At 35.7% G+C, this 19,067-nt stretch overlaps 1 protein-coding gene across 1 annotated transcript in view; it reads right to left on the bottom strand.

Annotated features, from left to right (window-relative positions):
- Nucleotides 1-19,067, bottom strand: part of LOC125670462 (protocadherin Fat 4-like) — a 249,559-nt gene that overhangs the window by 161,575 nt on the left and 68,917 nt on the right. Inside the window, exons 18-22 of the mRNA XM_056161239.1 lie at nt 18,575-18,651; nt 14,252-14,342; nt 11,374-11,499; nt 5,407-5,468; nt 5,052-5,319 (exon numbers count right to left, since the gene is read on the bottom strand). Of these exons, the coding sequence (XP_056017214.1) occupies nt 5,052-5,319; nt 5,407-5,468; nt 11,374-11,499; nt 14,252-14,342; nt 18,575-18,651 (624 nt within the window). The remainder of the gene's footprint in view (nt 1-5,051; nt 5,320-5,406; nt 5,469-11,373; nt 11,500-14,251; nt 14,343-18,574; nt 18,652-19,067) is intronic.

Below are 19,067 nucleotides of genomic sequence, written 5' to 3' on the forward strand. Positions count from 1 at the left end.
TGTGGAAGATTATGTGGTGTCTCATTTCGAGTTCATAAGGATATATCGAATTGTTATATGAACAAAGATTATTATTGTTGATAAATAAAAACATCGTCGATAGATCTAAATGTCGAATTGAAGGCCACAGCAAGAAAGTTTTCTTGTTATGTTGAAGTTTTGGAATAAAGTCTGTCTCGTAACAAGAATATAAGAGTACCGCAAACGGTACAATATACGCCCGTCGGACAGTGAAATTCAACCTGGAAGCATATTATGAACCCTGAATCGATACAACACGCATTATGAATAGAAAAGCCATAAAGTGGGTCATGATGCACCAATCCATCTGACATGTGAACTCATTATGTATTTTTCTGAGAAGGAGGTTGTGGCAAAATGTCAATGCAATCTCTGAATCTATGATGAGAAAAGGTCCAGAAAATCATTTCATCTACTTTTACCCCTAAAGTAGGTCATGGGGGACCAAATAAGTCGAAATGTATCAAATAAGAAGTGATTATGTATTTTTCTGAGTGGGAGGTTGTGACAAATTTTTGGAATATACCTGTGACCATCCAGAAAGTAGGCCATGGTGCACCAATCCAGCTGAAATACTAACTGCACTTGTATTTATTCGAAAGGAAGCTTGTGACTAAATTTCAGGGCAATATCTGTATCCGTAACGAAAACGTGTCCGGAAAACTGTTTGACCTACTTTTAGCTCCAAAGTAGGTCACAGTACACTAATCCAGCTGAAATGCAAACTACTTTTAAGCTTCTTGAGGACAAAATTGTGACCAAAATTCATGCTTTTGTTACGAAAAAGGTCTGGAAAACATTACCATGGACTGATACACATACATACCGACCAATCCATCTGAAATGACATCTTCGCTAGCCAAGGGTGACGCTCCATGGTAGAAAAACCCTGGGGCGTCACCCTTGGCTAGCGAAGATGCTGAAATGAAAACTGAACTTAAAATCCTCCAAGACAAAGCCTGTGTCTAAATTTCAGGGCAATATTTGTATCCGTAATGTAAAAATCGTCTCGAAAACTATTTGACCTATTTTAGCTCGAAAGTAGGTCAAGAACGGATCAGTTCAGCTGAAATGCAAACCGAACTTGCATTCCTCCGAGAGGAAGCCTGTGACTAAATTTCTTGGCAATATCTATGTCGATTCAATATCAATCTAATTAAAATTAGATCCTTTGATCCGCTCACGCTACACAAGGATCTAACGAAATCGCATACCGAGGTCAAATCTAGTGACCTTTTAATCATGCATATTCATCGATACGTTCATCCAATCAGAGAACTCTAAATATTTACATTTGGTAAACAAAAACTTCGGAAAAACAACAAATATGGCGACCGAATATTGGCGCACGTTATGAGTTTTGAATTATTGCAAGATTCAATCTTTAAACGAGGAACAAGAAAGATGTGTTGATAGCTGTGCTGAATAATGAAGACTGTATGACAGTTTTTCCTACCCTCCGCGCGCTGCGGTAAATTAATCACCTTTCGAATCACATTAACCTTTTCCTTTGTTAGTTTTAATTTTAATTTATATAACATCTTGATTTTGAAGTTCCATTCATTGTCGGTCTCTCTTACAACAAATGAAAATCAACACAAACAACACATATTTGTCAAACTATACACTCTTTGATGTGTCCTCGGCGTGTCTGGCACGTTGCTATTACCGGAATACTTTGGCAGCTATTAGTAAGATTTCAGTGATTCGAATGACGTGCGTTTACACCGTCGATTTAATAGCCAATGCGCTGATTGGTTAGAGTAAAAGATCACTAGTTAGATCCTTGTGTAGCGATATACTTGAGCGGATCAAAGGATCTAATTTTAATTAGATTGATTCAATATATCCTTGAGATCTGGAAATAAAAGACGCCACAGAGTCGTCCACTTCTGCTTCATACTTGGATATTTTATTGAAAGTAGATATTAACCACAAACTAATAACTCAGCTTTATGACAAATGGGATGATCTCAGCTTCTCCATCGTCAACTTCCCATATTTAAATGTATGTAGCAATATTCCTTTATCACCTGCATATGGTGTTTACATCTCTCAACTGATTCCATACGCAAGAGCTTGTTCTGCTATGGTTAGTTGTTAAATCGAAGCAGGCTACTGACAAACAAGTTGATGGTGCAGGAGTTCCAACAGTCTCGTTTAAAGTCACAATTTCGCAAATTCTTTGGTCGTTATAACGATCTAGTTTGCCAATACAACCTATCATTGAGTCAAATGCTGTTTAACGTGTTTCATATCGATTGTTAGGCCGTTCTTGGCACACTGGTTTTGACTACAGATAACTCAGTTTACCTCATCAAGATATAGGGCTCACGGCGGGTGTGACCGGTCGACAGGAAATGCTTACTCCTCCTAGGCACCTGATCCCACATCTGGTAAATCCAGGGGTCCGTGTTTGCCCAACTCTATATTTTGTATTGCTTATAGGAGTTATAAGATTGATCACTGTTAGTTATCTTCAACTTTCATCTATAATGAAAAAAACCTGGAATACTGTTTGACTACTGTTTGACCTACTTTTAGTCCTAATGTAAGCCAAGGACGGACAGGCCAATCCTACTGAAATATAAATTTAATTCGTATTCCTCCGAAAGAAAGCTTATGACTAAATTTCAGGGCAATATCTAAAAAAATCCACAAAACTGATTCACCTAATTAACTTACAGCTCTAAAGTAGGTCAATGTACCAATCCAGCTTAAATGAAAACTCACTTTTACGTCAATGTGTACCAATCCAGCTTAAATGAAAACTCACTTTTACGTCAATGTGTACCAATCCAGCTTAAATGAAAACTCACTTTTACGTCAATGTGTACCAATCCAGCTTAAATGAAAACTCACTTTTACGTCAATGTGTACCAATCCAGCTTAAATGAAAACTCACTTTTACGTCAATGTGTACCAATCCAGCTTAAATGAAAACTCACTTTTACGTCAATGTGTACCAATCCAGCTTAAATGAAAACTCACTTTTACGTCAATGTGTACCAATCCAGCTTAAATGAAAACTCACTTTTACGTCAATGTGTACCAATCCAGCTTAAATGAAAACTCACTTTTACGTCAATGTGTACCAATCCAGCTTAAATGAAAACTCACTTTTACGTCAATGTGTACCAATCCAGCTTAAATGAAAACTCACTTTTACGTCAATGTGTACCAATCCAGCTTAAATGAAAACTCACTTTTACGTCAATGTGTACCAATCCAGCTTAAATGAAAACTCACTTTTACGTCAATGTGTACCAATCCAGCTTAAATGAAAACTCACTTTTACGCTTTTTGAGTGAGAAATTGTTACCAAATCCGTTATGGAACAATGTCTGGAACACATGACCTCGGACAGCCAGATGGCCAGTCAGACGCACGGACAGCGCCATAATGTCTCGTCTAATGACAGATGTATAAAGACAGGTCAACTAAGAAATGAGCACAATTAGTGTCGATGGGAATTCCAACACTGTTGGACGACCTGATCACAAAAGACTACGAAGATATAGTTCATAAGGAACTCCAGCTTTTTTTTTTTAAAAACTGAACTTCAAAGGACTTGTGCGAGTAGTCAGAGTGGTGTTTACCAAAGAACTTTCTGAATGACTAATACTCAATGTTTAATCACTAATATAAATGTTTCCTTTTTCCAATCTTATTAATGAAGCAACTTGCCATGATGTCAAAAAGTCTAGTCTTTAACTTATTGTGAGGAAAGGTTGTGTAAAGTGTTGAAAATAGATACATTTTGATGTTGTTGATTTGAGAAAAGTTTTGTGATTTCAAATTTAGTAAAAGTTCTTTAGAATTTTATAGAATCCACATTTGATTTACACCACTTCTGGCATATGTAGTCGCACAGTACGTTTGACGTTTATCCTACACAGCTGAATATTGTCATGCGGAGCAAAAACTAGGAGATTGGTAGAATATTTACTGGATCCAACAATGTACAAACTGTATCTATAATTGAAAGGTTTTTTGTGAAGTTTAAGAATTCAGTGTAGGTATGGTAACCCTTATCATTTCCATTGACTGGAATATTAGATGTGTTTACAACTGAAACATGATGTTGCAGAATTTCATCTTTTGAAAGGGCAATTGGAGTATAGGTAGGATCACCAAAAGTGGAATTAATTCGAAGTTTGTTTCAAAGGGAATAGACACGATTTGAGGTGAAAATTCTTAAATTTTATTTTCCCATTTTTCATGTTTACTTTGTTTAATTAAGCTTTTCTAATGGTTGGCAAACATTTGAATGTCAGTTGTCAAGTTATAAGAGCGATACAGCGCTCATAATTCTTTGTTATGTAAACAAGGTTAGTGTAATATTCTTTTTTGCATGTTTAAAGCATATTTTCATATTACAAGTTAACCCTGATCACAATTAAACAGTTTCTAGTGTCTGTCACATCTCATTTCATTTTTTGAATGGCATTTTCTATGACGCAAACAAAACATGACACGGGTCTTGTTTACATAGCAACGAATTGTGAATGCTGTCTCTCACTTGTAACGCAATAACTGACATTCACATTTTTTTGCTGACCATTAGAAATACCTTAGTTAAGCATTGTAAGCATTACACATGTGGAACATGAAATTTGTAATTTTCCAGTTCAAATCTTGTTCATGTCCCTTTAGAATGCAGTTGTAATAATGAGCCTTACAAAGACAATTGTTATTTACAGTCGTTATATTAAGTTTGTTCCTACACATCGATTTACTTGTCTTACATGACATAACTTATAAACATCTTAAGATAAGACGAGGTTAGTGAAATGGACAAGTACTGAACATGGGAAAAGTTATTTCGTAAGACATAACTTAATCCTTAAACAGTTTGTGAAACAAGTCCCAAATTCCTATGCAAGAAACCTTAGTGAATTTCCAAACCTCCTACAAGCAAAATTTCTTTTGACATAAGTCCGCCCTGGAAAACAAACCTACCTAGCTTTGCCATGTAAAAGTTCTCACGTGACTTAACTTTGCCGTGTAGAAGTTCTCACGTGACTTACCTTTGCCGTGTAAAAGTTCATAGGTGTCTCGTTTTCATTGAATGTTATGATAAAAGTCGAATAATCTCCATCAAACTGTGGCTCATGATCATTGATGTCGTTAACGGTGACTGTTATCACCGCGGTTCCATTCAGTGGTGGTGTGCCTCCATCTTCTGCTATCACGATAAGATCCAGGGTATTATTTCCTCGAGGCATTTTTTCACGGTCAATCTTTTGTGTGAGATTTACTATTCCTTCTGTAGGTGTAATTTCAAAATGATTGCTCCTGTAGTAAACGATAATCAAGTTTAGCAATTTAACCATTTATAGTGGGAAAGGAACAATAAGCTTGCACTGTTGAGTTAATACTCACCACTTGGATAGCATTAGCTTATATATAATCTTCGAATTATTCTTCAAATCTCTGTCTGTTGCCTAGAATTTAAAAGAAATTGAATAATTCCTTTAATATGTTAATTACGGTACCTAAATCAGTTGTATAAAACCATGCAGAGGTCAATACAACTGAACTACAGAGCCTCAATCTCCATGTCAATATGTTACATATTCTTGACCTTAAAATATATATTTTATTTTCTAGGTGGCTTTTATTTTGCTGTTACTTTTTCAAATCAAGAGAGGTTCTATTGTGTAGCATGGGTTTTCTTAAATAAGATGGATGTTCTCATGGAAGGTAGGATTCCCTCTCAATAGTATTCTCTCATGAAAGGTGACGATAACGAACAGTGATCCATCTAATAACTCCTATAAGCAATACAAAATAGAGTGTTGGGCAAACAGGTACCCCTGGACACACCAGTAGTGAGATCAGGTGCCTAGGAGGAGTAAGTATCCCATGTCAACTGGTCACACAAGCTATTGCGAATCGAATCAGTTGAGAGATATAAACACCACATGCAGGTGATAATGGAATATTGCTACATGAATATGGGAAATTGACGATGGAAAAGCTGAAATCATCCCGTTTGTCATAAAGTTAAGTTGTTAGCTTGCCTTTAATATCTACTTTCAATAAAATATCTAAGTATGAAGCAGAAGTGGATGACTCCGTGGTTCTTTTATTTAAAGTTCACAGGGATATATTAAATCGGCATATGAATGAAAGTTATTATTGTTAATAGATAAAACGTCGTCGATATATTTATATGTCGAATTGAAGGACACAGCAAGAGATTTTTTCTTCTCACGTAGAAGTTTTGGAATAATTCTGCTTCATAGGAATACAAAAACAGGTCAGCTAACAAAGAAGCACAAGTCCTGCCCATGGGAATTGCAACAAACTGTTGGAAGACCTGATTGCCAAAGATCACGATGATATTGTCAATGAGGAACTCTAGCATATTTCTTATTTCAACTTCAGAGTACTTGTGCGGGGAATCAGAGTGGTGTTTAACAAAGTAATTTTTGGATAACTGATCACATGCAAGATATAGGGGTTTTCGTGTAAAATATAGTTTTCTCATGCAAGATAGGTTTTTTATGTAAGATATGATTTCTTCATGTAACATAGGATTCTACTATGCAAGGTGAAGATAACGAACAGTGATGTGAGAAAGTGTTTCACATTATCACCAGCGTGAGACTTTATCCATGCGAGAATTTTGTCTCACACTGCTGCGAAGTCATTAACTGTGGTGTCTTATATTTTCTATCATTTACGTTACACAGTGAAGTAAAATATTTCGTATTGTTTTCTTTAAATTTCATTTTGATATAGCTTTCAGGGGGGGGGGGGGGGGGGGGGGGGCAACCTTGGTTTTTACTAGTTACATTTACAGTGTAAACCATTTTCGGATATGATCTTTCTGCTTCTCAACTTAGGTTAAACTGAAGATTTTGATAATTTTCAATTTTCTCAAATTATCTGAATTTATGTGGGTAAAATGTGAGAGAAATAATCCTTCATTACATGTATTTACTCGTGTGGGATAGGGAATTTCCACCCCTGAAAATTTGTTGTCTAGGACTCGACAGAGCTTTATCTTAAGCCCCGTTCACATGCGCTGATTTACTCACGGGGTGCAAATTTTGCATATATGCAAAAATTGCACCCGTGTGTAAAAGTATATTTGCTAAGCGTTCACATGGTACTTAACAAATTAGGGTCAAATGGCAATGATTCGCGAAGTTTGATAAAGATGGCGGATTATTTTCGAGTGATTTTCCCTTACTGTGTAGGCTTCGGTGACAAATTTGATTGATCAAGATGTATGTCTACATCTATGACACTCTATGCAATATAATGTTTGCAGAAATACGGTGTATTTTATGAGAAAATCGATATCGTATTCGGTGATACTGCGTTTGCTCCTCTTCGGAGCCGATCCCTGGTGATCCACAGTGACGACTCCTCGAGTGTGACGTTGTATACGGTGTGTGCGTTCACGTGACGAAAAATACACTAGGAGTAAATATACACATATGCAAAAGTAAATTTGCATCTGGTCTGAGTAGGTGCAGATTTACACCCGGGTGTATATTTGCACATATGTATATTTACGTTTGCATATATGCAATTGCGTTCACATGCTCAAATTTACACCCAGGTGCAGATTTCGCATATATGCAGAATTTGCATCCCATGAGTAAATCAGGGCATGTGAACGGGGCTTTATTAGTCAGCAAATCTTGTCCCCTCGGTGCAATTTTTTAATGTCACACTTGTACGAATGAAAAATTATATTATTTTCTTATAGTAATCCTCCAAGAATCAGCCTTCATTCGGCATTTCTGAAACTATGTATACTTGTAAATTAACAATTTTAGCCAATAAACTCCGAAATGCTTGCTCCAGAGCTACTGCGTGCACCTTTAGTATTGTTCCGTATGTAAGGTGAAGTCCGAAAGCTACGATAGAATCTTACTTGATTAGGAAATATTGTAAAATTGATTAAAAACCTACTTTCGTTTTTTATAAACTATCCCAAAAAAGCAAAAATGAGAATAAAGTGGCGGATCTAATCCATATTTATTTTCTTATTTTTACGATATATATAAAGTTAATCCATTGTTTATCGATGCATGATTTTGATCTTATAGATTAAATAAGTTTTGATAATTGTTGAATAAATATAATATACTTTTTAGTTTCTTCTATCCGTGATTTTGGTCTTGAATAAGCTTCATTGAAATTTCCAGAACGAAGCGAGGTAATATGATCAACAACCATTTTTATTTTATTTTTAATAACAACTTAAGATAATATACGGTATGAAGTAAATCTGTTATTTATCGATCCTTGATTTTGATCTTGCAGAAGAAATAAGCTTCGATAATTTTTGAATACATGGAATATGCCTGTTCGTTTCTTCAATCCGTAATTTTAGTCTTGAATCAGTCTTATGGAAATTTCCAGAACGAAGCCCCAAAGATATTACATCATTATAGACGCTTAGGTCTACAACCAATCGCACATTATCGGGACTTTCCGACAAGCCGAGAAGTTGCGATTGGTTTACAACATGATCAGCATAAAATTGTGTAGGTGTTCAGTGTTAGTTATACTTATAACATTTTTCACTAGGCTCATATTTATCATTCTATGAAGATTTATAATTATATTACTTATCATAACTTATATACATCTCATTCATCGAAGGACACCCCCACCTCCCGAGAACAACGATCTGACAAATCGAAAAAAAAAATGAATACGATATTCATCTGATATTTTCGATGTTCTTAATTTTTTCCGTGGTTATAGAAGTCAACGTTACGACCAGATTTTTGTAATAATTTAATGATTAATTATCAACAGTTGTTGATATGTACAAACACTTGGATAAACAATTTTTTTTTTTTGTATTCAGGCGCGTAGATGGCTGCAGAACTATAGGTCTCGGAAAAAATATTGGGACAAATTAGAATATATTATTTCGGTCGTTTATGTAGCTATGTCAGATAGCCAGTCAATTTGAATACCGGTCCACTTTCATAATTATGCATCCATAATGTCTATATGTGGATTAATATCCCAACAAATATTTTAGATAATACATCCCAGTTTGGTTAAATAATAATTATTCAAATAGGTTGCATTAATAGACGGATTAGGATATTCTTTGTTATCAGTTACATTTACCATACATGTATATGCCATGCAGTCAACAACAACAAGGAAAACTTCGTAAAAGTACACAAGGTGATTTGGCATAATAAAACACTTTAGAAAACAATTTTATGAATTCTTTTGGGTTTGGAAATCAACAAGAAACCCTATATCTATGCACAAAAAATAGGGGATTTCATTGGTAAAACCCAGGAGCTTCCAGGGCTTCGCCCCTGGACCCCCACAAGGGATTTGCATGGCGGCCCTCAGACCCCTTGCTGTACTTTGCGTGCGCTTCATTTTCTTTCGGACTACTCGCCTGACAGGTTAAACATGTTTTGTGATGACACAGATCTTGAAAGTAATACGTCGAAAACTGTCCAATATGTCAGATATCGAATGGTTCAGGACTGTCCTGGGAAATTTGCGCCCTATAACTTAAAAATATTTTACCGAAATTAGGTTGCATATTACCTGACAAGTCCAAGAAATCAGGCCACTGTTTACAATATAGCAGTGTTTCTGTTTGCCATCCCAGTGGCGAATCCAGAGGGGGTTCCGAGGGTCGGAACATTCCCCCCTTTCGTCAGAAAATTTTGTTAAAAAGGGTAAAAATCAAGCAATTTGAGGGTGAACCCCACTTTGAAAACTCACAATCCCCGTAATATGAATATGTACTCTTCTGTGAAACATTGCTTTCCAATTTTACAACAATCCGAAAATCTAAAGTACCTTTTTGAAATAAATAACATTGTCTACAGCCGACGTCAACCTCCAAACCTTAAAAAATTACTAATGAAAGCCAGATTTACATCTGATGAAGAAAAACCTACAGTTTCCAAATGCATGGATCCCCGTTGTGGTACCTGACCTTAATTAAAATCAGGAGACTCATTTACTTTTAAATGTGGCAAAACGTTCACTATATACATACTAATGTGTCGTGCAAATTGCATGATTTGTACTTCCTGCGGAGACCCGTCCGTCAGGAATACACCCTGCAGTTATTTCGATTTATGTGCCAATGGAAACTTTTTAATATTTCCGTTTTATAAAGTTTTAGAAAATAATGAACACTTACGAAGAGCAAAAGAGGACTACTTTGTAAAGTTATTCAAACCTAAATTGAATGTAAATTATTATAACTAGGATGTTACATTTCAAGTCATTGCTTTATTTTCGGCGCCTTATTGACTTTTACTTGTGCCAATTTAGTATGCTGCCTTTGTGACGTCACAATAACGACGTCTTAACTACAATGACATATACAAGTATATTGTACTCTTTTTGTAAAACTTGTTACACTCTGAAGAGCCGAACTAAACGGCGAAAGCGCTAAGTGTAATTAATTAAATGCGGATCATGGGTACTTAGTCATCGTTGGATATATTATATATATATATATATATATATATATATATATATAATATGAAAAGAAAACACAGAAATCCTCCGTAAAGCTTTAGCGCTTTCATTACATCTTCAGAAGCTTTACAAAAATGTATACATAGCAGTATCATAGTAACAGTGATTATGACGTCAAAGTAATCGGAACGTTAAATGTCTATAGTGTGACCAATGAAATGTTTTTCTTTTTCCCGTCTCTGAATAGCACTGGCACATCTGAGTTTATAAAATGGGAAAATGTTAAATCGTTTTTTACCACACGTTTCCAGGTGTGCACTTAACTGGATTTGTCTGTATTCAGGTGTACTGATGTGCTGCTTATGTACACGTACACGGGCACGGAGAGTGTTGCCAGTTTCACCAATGTAATATTCCTTGCATCCAGGACATGTGATGGGGTATATGACATCCTTTGAATCGCATGACATGTTAGCATTAACTTTAAATTCTCGTCCGTTAAAATTATAACTGGTCCCTTCTGTAATGTAGTCACGTTTACGGAGGATTTCTGCGTTTTCTTTTCATATTTTTTAAATATTAGTATCCGATTACTGAGACTCTATTTCAATTTTGGATATATATATATATATATATATATATATATATATATATATATATATATATATATATTAAAATTGCACAAAATGTCCATGGTATAGGTAATAAGTAGAAAAAATATATCCAACGATGACTAAGTACACATGATCCACAAATTAATTAAATGTGGATCATGTATGCTTAGTCATCGTTGGATATATATATATATATATATATATATATATATATATATATATATATATATATATATATATATTACTAATAGACTGTTTCAATATGTGATTGTTTAGTACTATGTCACCTGACCTTCACTTTCATCGGTCTTCCTTTTATTGACTCCTCTTTCATCACCACATTATAAATACTCTGGTTGAAGACTGGAGCATTGTCATTTACATCACCAACATCTACATTGAAAGTCAGATATGACACCTAGCAAATAAAAATCGAATACGTCAGTACAGGGAAACAGCAAACACTATCTAATTCAGTAACTAACAAATACGCATTATACATATGCTATATTTACTTCTTATGGCACATAATTTAAATCATAAAAGATTTATGTCAATAATTGTGATTTTCTTTTCTTAAAGAATAGTGAAAAGTTGAATTCCTATTTCGGCACTAATACAAAATCATCATGTGCATCTATAGTAGACATATCTCTATATATAGATATTTGATCTCTGTGCCCAGGGTAATAAATTTTATTTCATTGGTGAGAATCTTTTAATCATGTCAGCATCCAGAGATGAATTATTAGTTGATAATTGTAACTTTGTTGCACAAAATGTTTTTCTTTATAACCTGCAAGGTCATATAAAGCAATGTCAAGGTCACACAAAGCAAGATCATATACATGAATGAGAAAGCCTGGGATGTAGTGCTTGATACAAGATTCTACAAGTTTTAAAAAGGCATGGTATTACTTTAAAAACTCCTTGACAATTATTGACAGTTCTTGGGTATTCTTTTTGCATTGATAAACCTAAACAACCATTGAATGCTCCGTTTTCCGTTTTATGGTCATTTGGAATGTGCTTGTAAGTATTTGAAATATATTTGAAAAACTGTAACAATTTTGAATTTACAAGTACAGTTCTGGAACATTGTGGCAACACAAAGGCATTTTCAATCTTCATCATTTAAAAATTATTTCTTTGACGTTCAAAAACATTGATTTGCATTCATAAATTGAGACAACACGGGCTGTAGATGAAGTGCCATGGCTTTTGCCCAAATTAGATGACACTCAGAGCTGCAGTAGTGAAGTTATATCGTGTCAAAACCTCCTGGATACGGAACCTCAGATCTACCAAAAGGTCTCATCAAACCTGTATCTCTCACTTTTAAATGTCGAGCGTTTGGTAAAATTGCAATCATGACTTATTTCTATACCTTATGTCAGTCACAGGGCTGTCAAGGGAAGCAACCCAAATCCAATTGTACAGAAATCACCCCAAGCTTATATTGTTTGTATATATGGAAACCAGTAAGTGCAAGGGTAGATAAAACTGGTGGCCACCATTTTATATATGTGGCAACCGTCAATTTGTGTAACTGACGACCACCATATATTATCTGGCGTTTGCCACTTATTCAACTGGTGGCCGCCACTTAATTTATATGGCGGAAGACAGTTAATCATGTGGTCTCTCTCTCCTTTTTCTAAAATGAAAAGAGTGCAACTACCGCAACCCCCTCTCCAAAGATGACTGATTATATGCAGTATTTGGCACTCTGGGGTTTTTTGTTGTTTTTTTTAATTTTTTTTTTTTTTTTTTTTTTTTTTTTTTAATTTTTTTTTTTTTTTTTTTTGGTTTTTTTTTTTTTTTGGTTTTTTTTAGTTCTTACAAGTTTATTGTTATTTCTGATTTCCAATATTTCGGCTTGAGCATCAATGAAGAGACATTATTTGTCGAAATGCGCATCTGGTGCATCAAAATTGGTACATGTACCGTGTAAGTCTTGCATACATGTTTTCGTTTACAGTTCAAAGGGGTATTGTTTGTCGAACTTACAGTAATTTATAAAGTTATATGTATGTTCATTATATCAAATTATAGTCCATATATAATAAACCTATCAACACTTCGCCGCGAGTTACGTCCCTTTGCGGGGTCAGCCAAAGGTCAATCGATGAAAAACCAAGTTTTCATTCTTTACCTTACCAAATGTAAGATGTTATTACTTTGAATTTTAGCCAGGGCCGTAAATTACATGGAAGCGGAGGAGACAGCTGCCTCCTCCAACTTTTGAGCCAAAAAAAATTAAAATTTAAAGTTCATTAGAATTTATGTTGTTTCCAATAACTAAGAACATGATACCTCCCTTAAAAAGCATTCCAAATCTTTCTTTTAGAATGAGTTAGTCAAGTAACATCTTAGAAGGCCCTAGAATTAAGGATTTTGCACGAAACGTGTTCAGGGTGCACAAAATGTGCTTAGCGTCTGGGGGCCTGGGCGGCCCCCAGACCCCCGCCTAATTTCCTGCCTCCTCCAAATTCAAGGTTAATTTACGGCCCTGTTAGCCAATTACCAAGTTTTCATACAAGTTAATGGGTTGCCCCAATCTGGGGCATATTGTAGTTGACTGCAATTGATGGAAAAATAACAGATGTCAAAGCTACAGATAGGAAAATTACAAAGGCCAACGTAGGGAAATACGATTTTTATCCGGGAGATGGCGGACAAGGGACGTAACTTTCGCGAAGTGTTGATACGTGTATTACTAGTGTGTCGATAGAGAAAAGTTGTGAGCACAAGAAAATATAAATGTGAACCAAAAATACATCTTTCTATTATTCTATCCTTTTTATAAAATTAATATTCAACAGTACTAAGTAACTATTTTTAATTGACAACCATTAGATAAATTAAGTGGCGGGTGCTAGCTCAATTGATAATAATTTTCTACTCTGGTGCCTACCAGCTTCGTATATACAACTCCATCAAAATAAAAACGTCCTAAACATTTATTCTTTATAATCATATTTTGTATGATAAGCAAGATATGGCTTTTTTGCTCCAAATAATTTCCATAGTACATAAATGTATAAATATTGAATTGAACAATAAGTAAGTAAGTAAGTAATTTTTATTTTTATTAACAATGAATTATTATTGACAAAATATAGGTCAATAGGAATATCAGACAAAGTAAGACTATGTTAAACACTCACATGTTCCGTATCATCAGCACGCACTGTAAAGCTGTGTTTGTCCTGAAGTTCTCTGTCAAGCCTTTTCTTCAGTATAATAACTCCCTGTTCACTGTAACAAACGTTTATGTCATTATGATTTAGTCGCAAGACCAATTTTTGATAATATATGCGACCGGTATATGAAAATTAAACTTCTAGAGCTTGCACGATGTAAATATTTCTGTAATAGAAACCGACATGGTGTTTTACACTCGCATCCCAAGATAAAGATATGATAAAGGCCCTGCAAGATAAAGACAGGACCCGTAACACAGATTAGCCTCATACAACAGTCCTCTTGTAACTGAAAAATGAACAAGAAGACAGATTTTGTTTATAAACATAAAGCGTGCATTGCTGAAATCCAATTACTATCAAAAGCTTTTGCACAGATCAGTCCAAAATACTATTTTTAAAATACTGACTGCAGAAAAAACCAGTCCAAAAAAAAACTATCAAAAGTCCTTGTAGAAAACAGACCAAAATACTATTAAAATCTGTAGAAATCAGTACAAAATAATATCATAATCTATCGCATAATAAACTAGATGCTGTCATGAGACAGTAATACCCGCACGTAAGTGTTTGCCTTTAAATGTACTCTCTGTCCAAATGGCGGATCCAGAGGGGAATCCGGGGATTGGCACACCCCCCCCCCTTTCTGTGGGACATCTTTGTAGTTTTGTTTTTTTTGTGTTTTTTTGTTGTTGTTGTTTTTTTTTATAAATATGATACTGCTAATATTTGTAGGCAATTATTTTTAATGTACAAGTTGAATAAAATATTAACTAGCACTGGGTGATACACGTATATTTAGTTTTATCGATTCATTTTTTTCCTTCCTAATTTTGGATTCCTGGACCCCCCCCCCCTTTTTTTTTATATCGCTGAATCCTATAATGTTTAACTAGTAAAGAAGCCACAGTGTGATTTGACTACGTCATTGCATTCTCAGTTCCAAAAGGGGATGAAGAAGTTGACTCAGTAATTTGACAACTAGGCCTAACGCTATTAAAACAAAGTACGTACTTAAAGCCAAACCTCGATATACCAAATCTTCAAAACATGACTGAATTCATCGTTTAAACTTACATTTTCACTACATACCGTTTCGACTGCCAACCAGAGAGAGAGAGAGAGAGAGAGAGAGAGAGAGAGAGAGAGAGAGGAGGGGGGAGTCAATAACTCGAACTTCTTTCCCATTTCAAAAGAAAGAAATTGCGTTGTCAATAAAACCGACAGGGCTCATATTACTTCGCATTGGGATGGTTTTAAAGGGCAAGTGACTGTAATCGCAAATGAAAGTTCCTAGCAGAAACAACACATAAGACATGGGCGGATCCAGAAGGGGGGGGGGGGGGGTCCAGGGCGTCTGGACTCCCCCCCCCCCTTTGGAGAACCAAAAAGTTTAAGAAATATTCAATTTTAACGAGACTTTGAGTCCAAATGATATGAACGGTAGATACTTACATGTATATGTACTACTAATTGCTTCATTCAAATTTATCAACACTATTATAATTATCATTCAACTCTAGGATAAATAAGACAACACACTGATAATATATTTACGATATTTTCGTCAGATGCAAGTATCACTTTTAAAAAGAATTCTTAAAAAGTACATTTGTATATATGTAACTTAAAAATTTTTGTTTAAGAAGTAGACAATTTGAAAGTGAAAAGGAAGTGCCAGGAAATGTTCAGAATGCAGGACAGAATGCAGGAGTTGCACCATTTACCCTACAGCTTCTGGAGGCCTAGGCCGCCCCCAGCCTACTGGGAGTAACCTCTCTCTCTCTCTCTCTCTCTCTCTCTCTCTCTCTCTCTCCCCTCTCTCTCTCTCTCTCTCTCTCTCTCTCTCTCTCTCTCTCTCTCTCCCCTCTCTCTCTCTCTCTCTCTCTCTCTCTCTCTCTCTCTCTCTCTCATTTCTTTGCGATATCAGAAATAGATAGCGGATAGACGTTGTGAAAAGTATCTAAACGATCAAGTGCTGGATCCCATCCCCCGATCCACTTCATAAATTCCTACATCAGCTTCTGTACAAGATATACTTCACAACTCAAGAGATAGAATCCGGCAGTAACTCGAAAATCCAGGTTTTCTGCAACTCGTCGTAGTTACTTCAGTGTGTAATTTTTACGACAAGTTTAATTTTTAGTGAATTACATTCTCAAACAAATGTGATAAAAGTTGATGATCAGACATCGTCATATTCCACTTTTCCCCTCTCTAAATATATCTATGATCATTTGACCCAGCTGACATTTTTGTGAGCAAAATATTTACGAAGGTAATGTGACCAGGGTTAAATACTAGATGATATAAAGAGAAGAAATAATGGAGTTTGAATGATATCAATGATGTTTATTTGTGTTTGAATGCATGATGGTGATCATTGTACATTGATAAAGTGGCTTTTTATAGGATCCGAAACAGTGACATGTGAGAAAGTTGGTTGGCGGGGATTTCTACTTTCACTTTTGAGGATGCAGTAAACGGACGACAGGAGGGGAAGCTGCGCATTTCCTCGTTGGATGATTTGTGTACATGTGTGGACGTGGATGTCATTTCAGTGAGTTCACTTGGATTTGAGAGGCTGAGCAAAGGCACAAAGAAATTGTTTCCTGAGTATAGAGTCTGAAACGAGGATATTGCATCATTCCTGATCAGGCAAGTCTGGCTTGTTCATTTATTTGATTTATCATTTCTTTTTTCTTCTTTTTTTTTTTGAATTATTTTTTATTCATTTATTGGTTTACAATATTACAGAAGGTGAAATGTACATGTTTAACTATTTCTGTGTATCGTGTATGTGTATTTGTTTTAATTTTCTTTGGGGGGGGGGGGGGCTGTTATCAGTTTGTGTAGAGTGTCAGTTTTGTGTATTACTTAAAGATCAGTACCAGTGTCCTACTGTTGAACATTGGGCAGATATGTAAATTGGCACTTGGTTGGTTTATGCAGTCCTCCCTGACATTGACAGGGCTTTCCCATGGAGACTGTTTTCTAAGTTATGCGTAGAGTGTCTGTCATCTATCTGTGTCTCGCAAGTACTTGGTGCAGACAGCTATCATGCTGAATCCCGTGAAGGAAGGGGATATAGACTTCCTTTGGAATGACGTACATACTCAATGTTGCGTCGCTTGTGGAGACCCACATCTTGAAGAGTGACCTTGACTTTTGACCTTGACCCCATTTTTAAAGGTCAACCACCTAAGACTTTGTGGAGGAGAAAGTGATCTTGACCTTTGACCTTGACCCACTTTCAAGGTCATTCAAGGTCAACAATCCTAGAATATCATGTGACTACTCCTAAAGATGTAGATGGAGCTTTATGATAGAAAACGTCATTTTTCGGCCCCTATTTGCCCCCTGGGGCCAATATGAAAATTCCGAAACTTTATTGCACATCTACAGGACATTACTATTCAGCTCCTTGAATATTATGTGACTATTCCTAAAGATGTAGATGGAGTTAAAGTGACAAGCTTTGTGATAGAAAACGTCATTTTTCAGCCCCTATTTACCCCCTAGGGCCGATATGAAAATTCCAAAACCTTATTGCACATCTACAGGACATTACTATTCAGCTCCCTAAATATCATGTGACTATTCCTAAAGATGTAGATGGAGTTTAAGTGACAAGCTTTGTGATAGAAAACGTCCTTTTTCGGCCCTTATTTGCCCCCTGGGGCCAATATGAAAATTCCGAAACCTTATTGCACATCTACAGGACATTACTATTCAGCTCCTAGAATATCATGTGACTGCTCCTACAGATGTAGATGGAGTTTAAGTGACAAGCTTTATGTTAGAAAATGTCATTTTTCAGGCCCTATTTGCCCCCTGGGGCCAATATGAACATTCTGAAACCTTATTGCACATCTACAGGACTTTGCTATTCAGCTCCTAGAATATCATTTGGATTGCGCTGTAAATGTGGACACAGTTTTAGTGACAACAACCGGGACAGACGGACGGACGGACGGACCGGGATAAAAACAATATACCCGAACTTTCTTTAGAAAGTACGGGTATAAATACTATCAAAATCTCTAGAAATCAGTACAAAATATTATCAAAATATATCGCATAATAAAATACTATCAAAATCTCTAGAAATCAGTACAAAATATTATCAAAATCTATCATACAATAAAATACTATCAAAATCTATAGAAATCAGTACAAAATATTATCAAAATCTACACATGATAAAATACTATCAAAATCTAAAACAGACTGAATTTACCATGCATAAATGGGTTAAGGTAACTGTTAATTCTTTTTGATAATTACCTGGTCGAGTTTAGTTCAAAAATTCCATTGCCGTCAATCAAATATAGTGAAGGGTCAATAGGATCCACATCCAGAACCTGAACAAAAACAAGGACAGGTATTTAAGGATACTGGACACTAACATGGACAGGTATTTAAGGATGCTTGACACTAACATGGACAGGTATTTAAGGATGCTTGACACTAACATGGACAGGTATTTAAGGATGCTTGACACTAACATGGACAGGTATTTAAGGATGCTTGACACTAACATGGACAGGTATTTAAGGATGCTTGACACTAACATCGACAGGTATTTAAGGATGCTTGACACTAACATGGACCAGGTATTTAAGGATGCTTGACACTAACATGGACAGGTATTTAAGGATGCTTGACACTAACATGGACCAGGTATTTAAGGATGCTGGACACTAACATGGACCAGGTATTTAAGGATGCTTGACACTAACATGGACCAGGTATTTAAGGATGCTGGACACTAAAATGG

This window comes from Ostrea edulis, chromosome 4 (genome assembly GCF_947568905.1).
Source record: "Ostrea edulis chromosome 4, xbOstEdul1.1, whole genome shotgun sequence".
Classification (NCBI taxonomy): domain Eukaryota; kingdom Metazoa; phylum Mollusca; class Bivalvia; order Ostreida; family Ostreidae; genus Ostrea; species Ostrea edulis.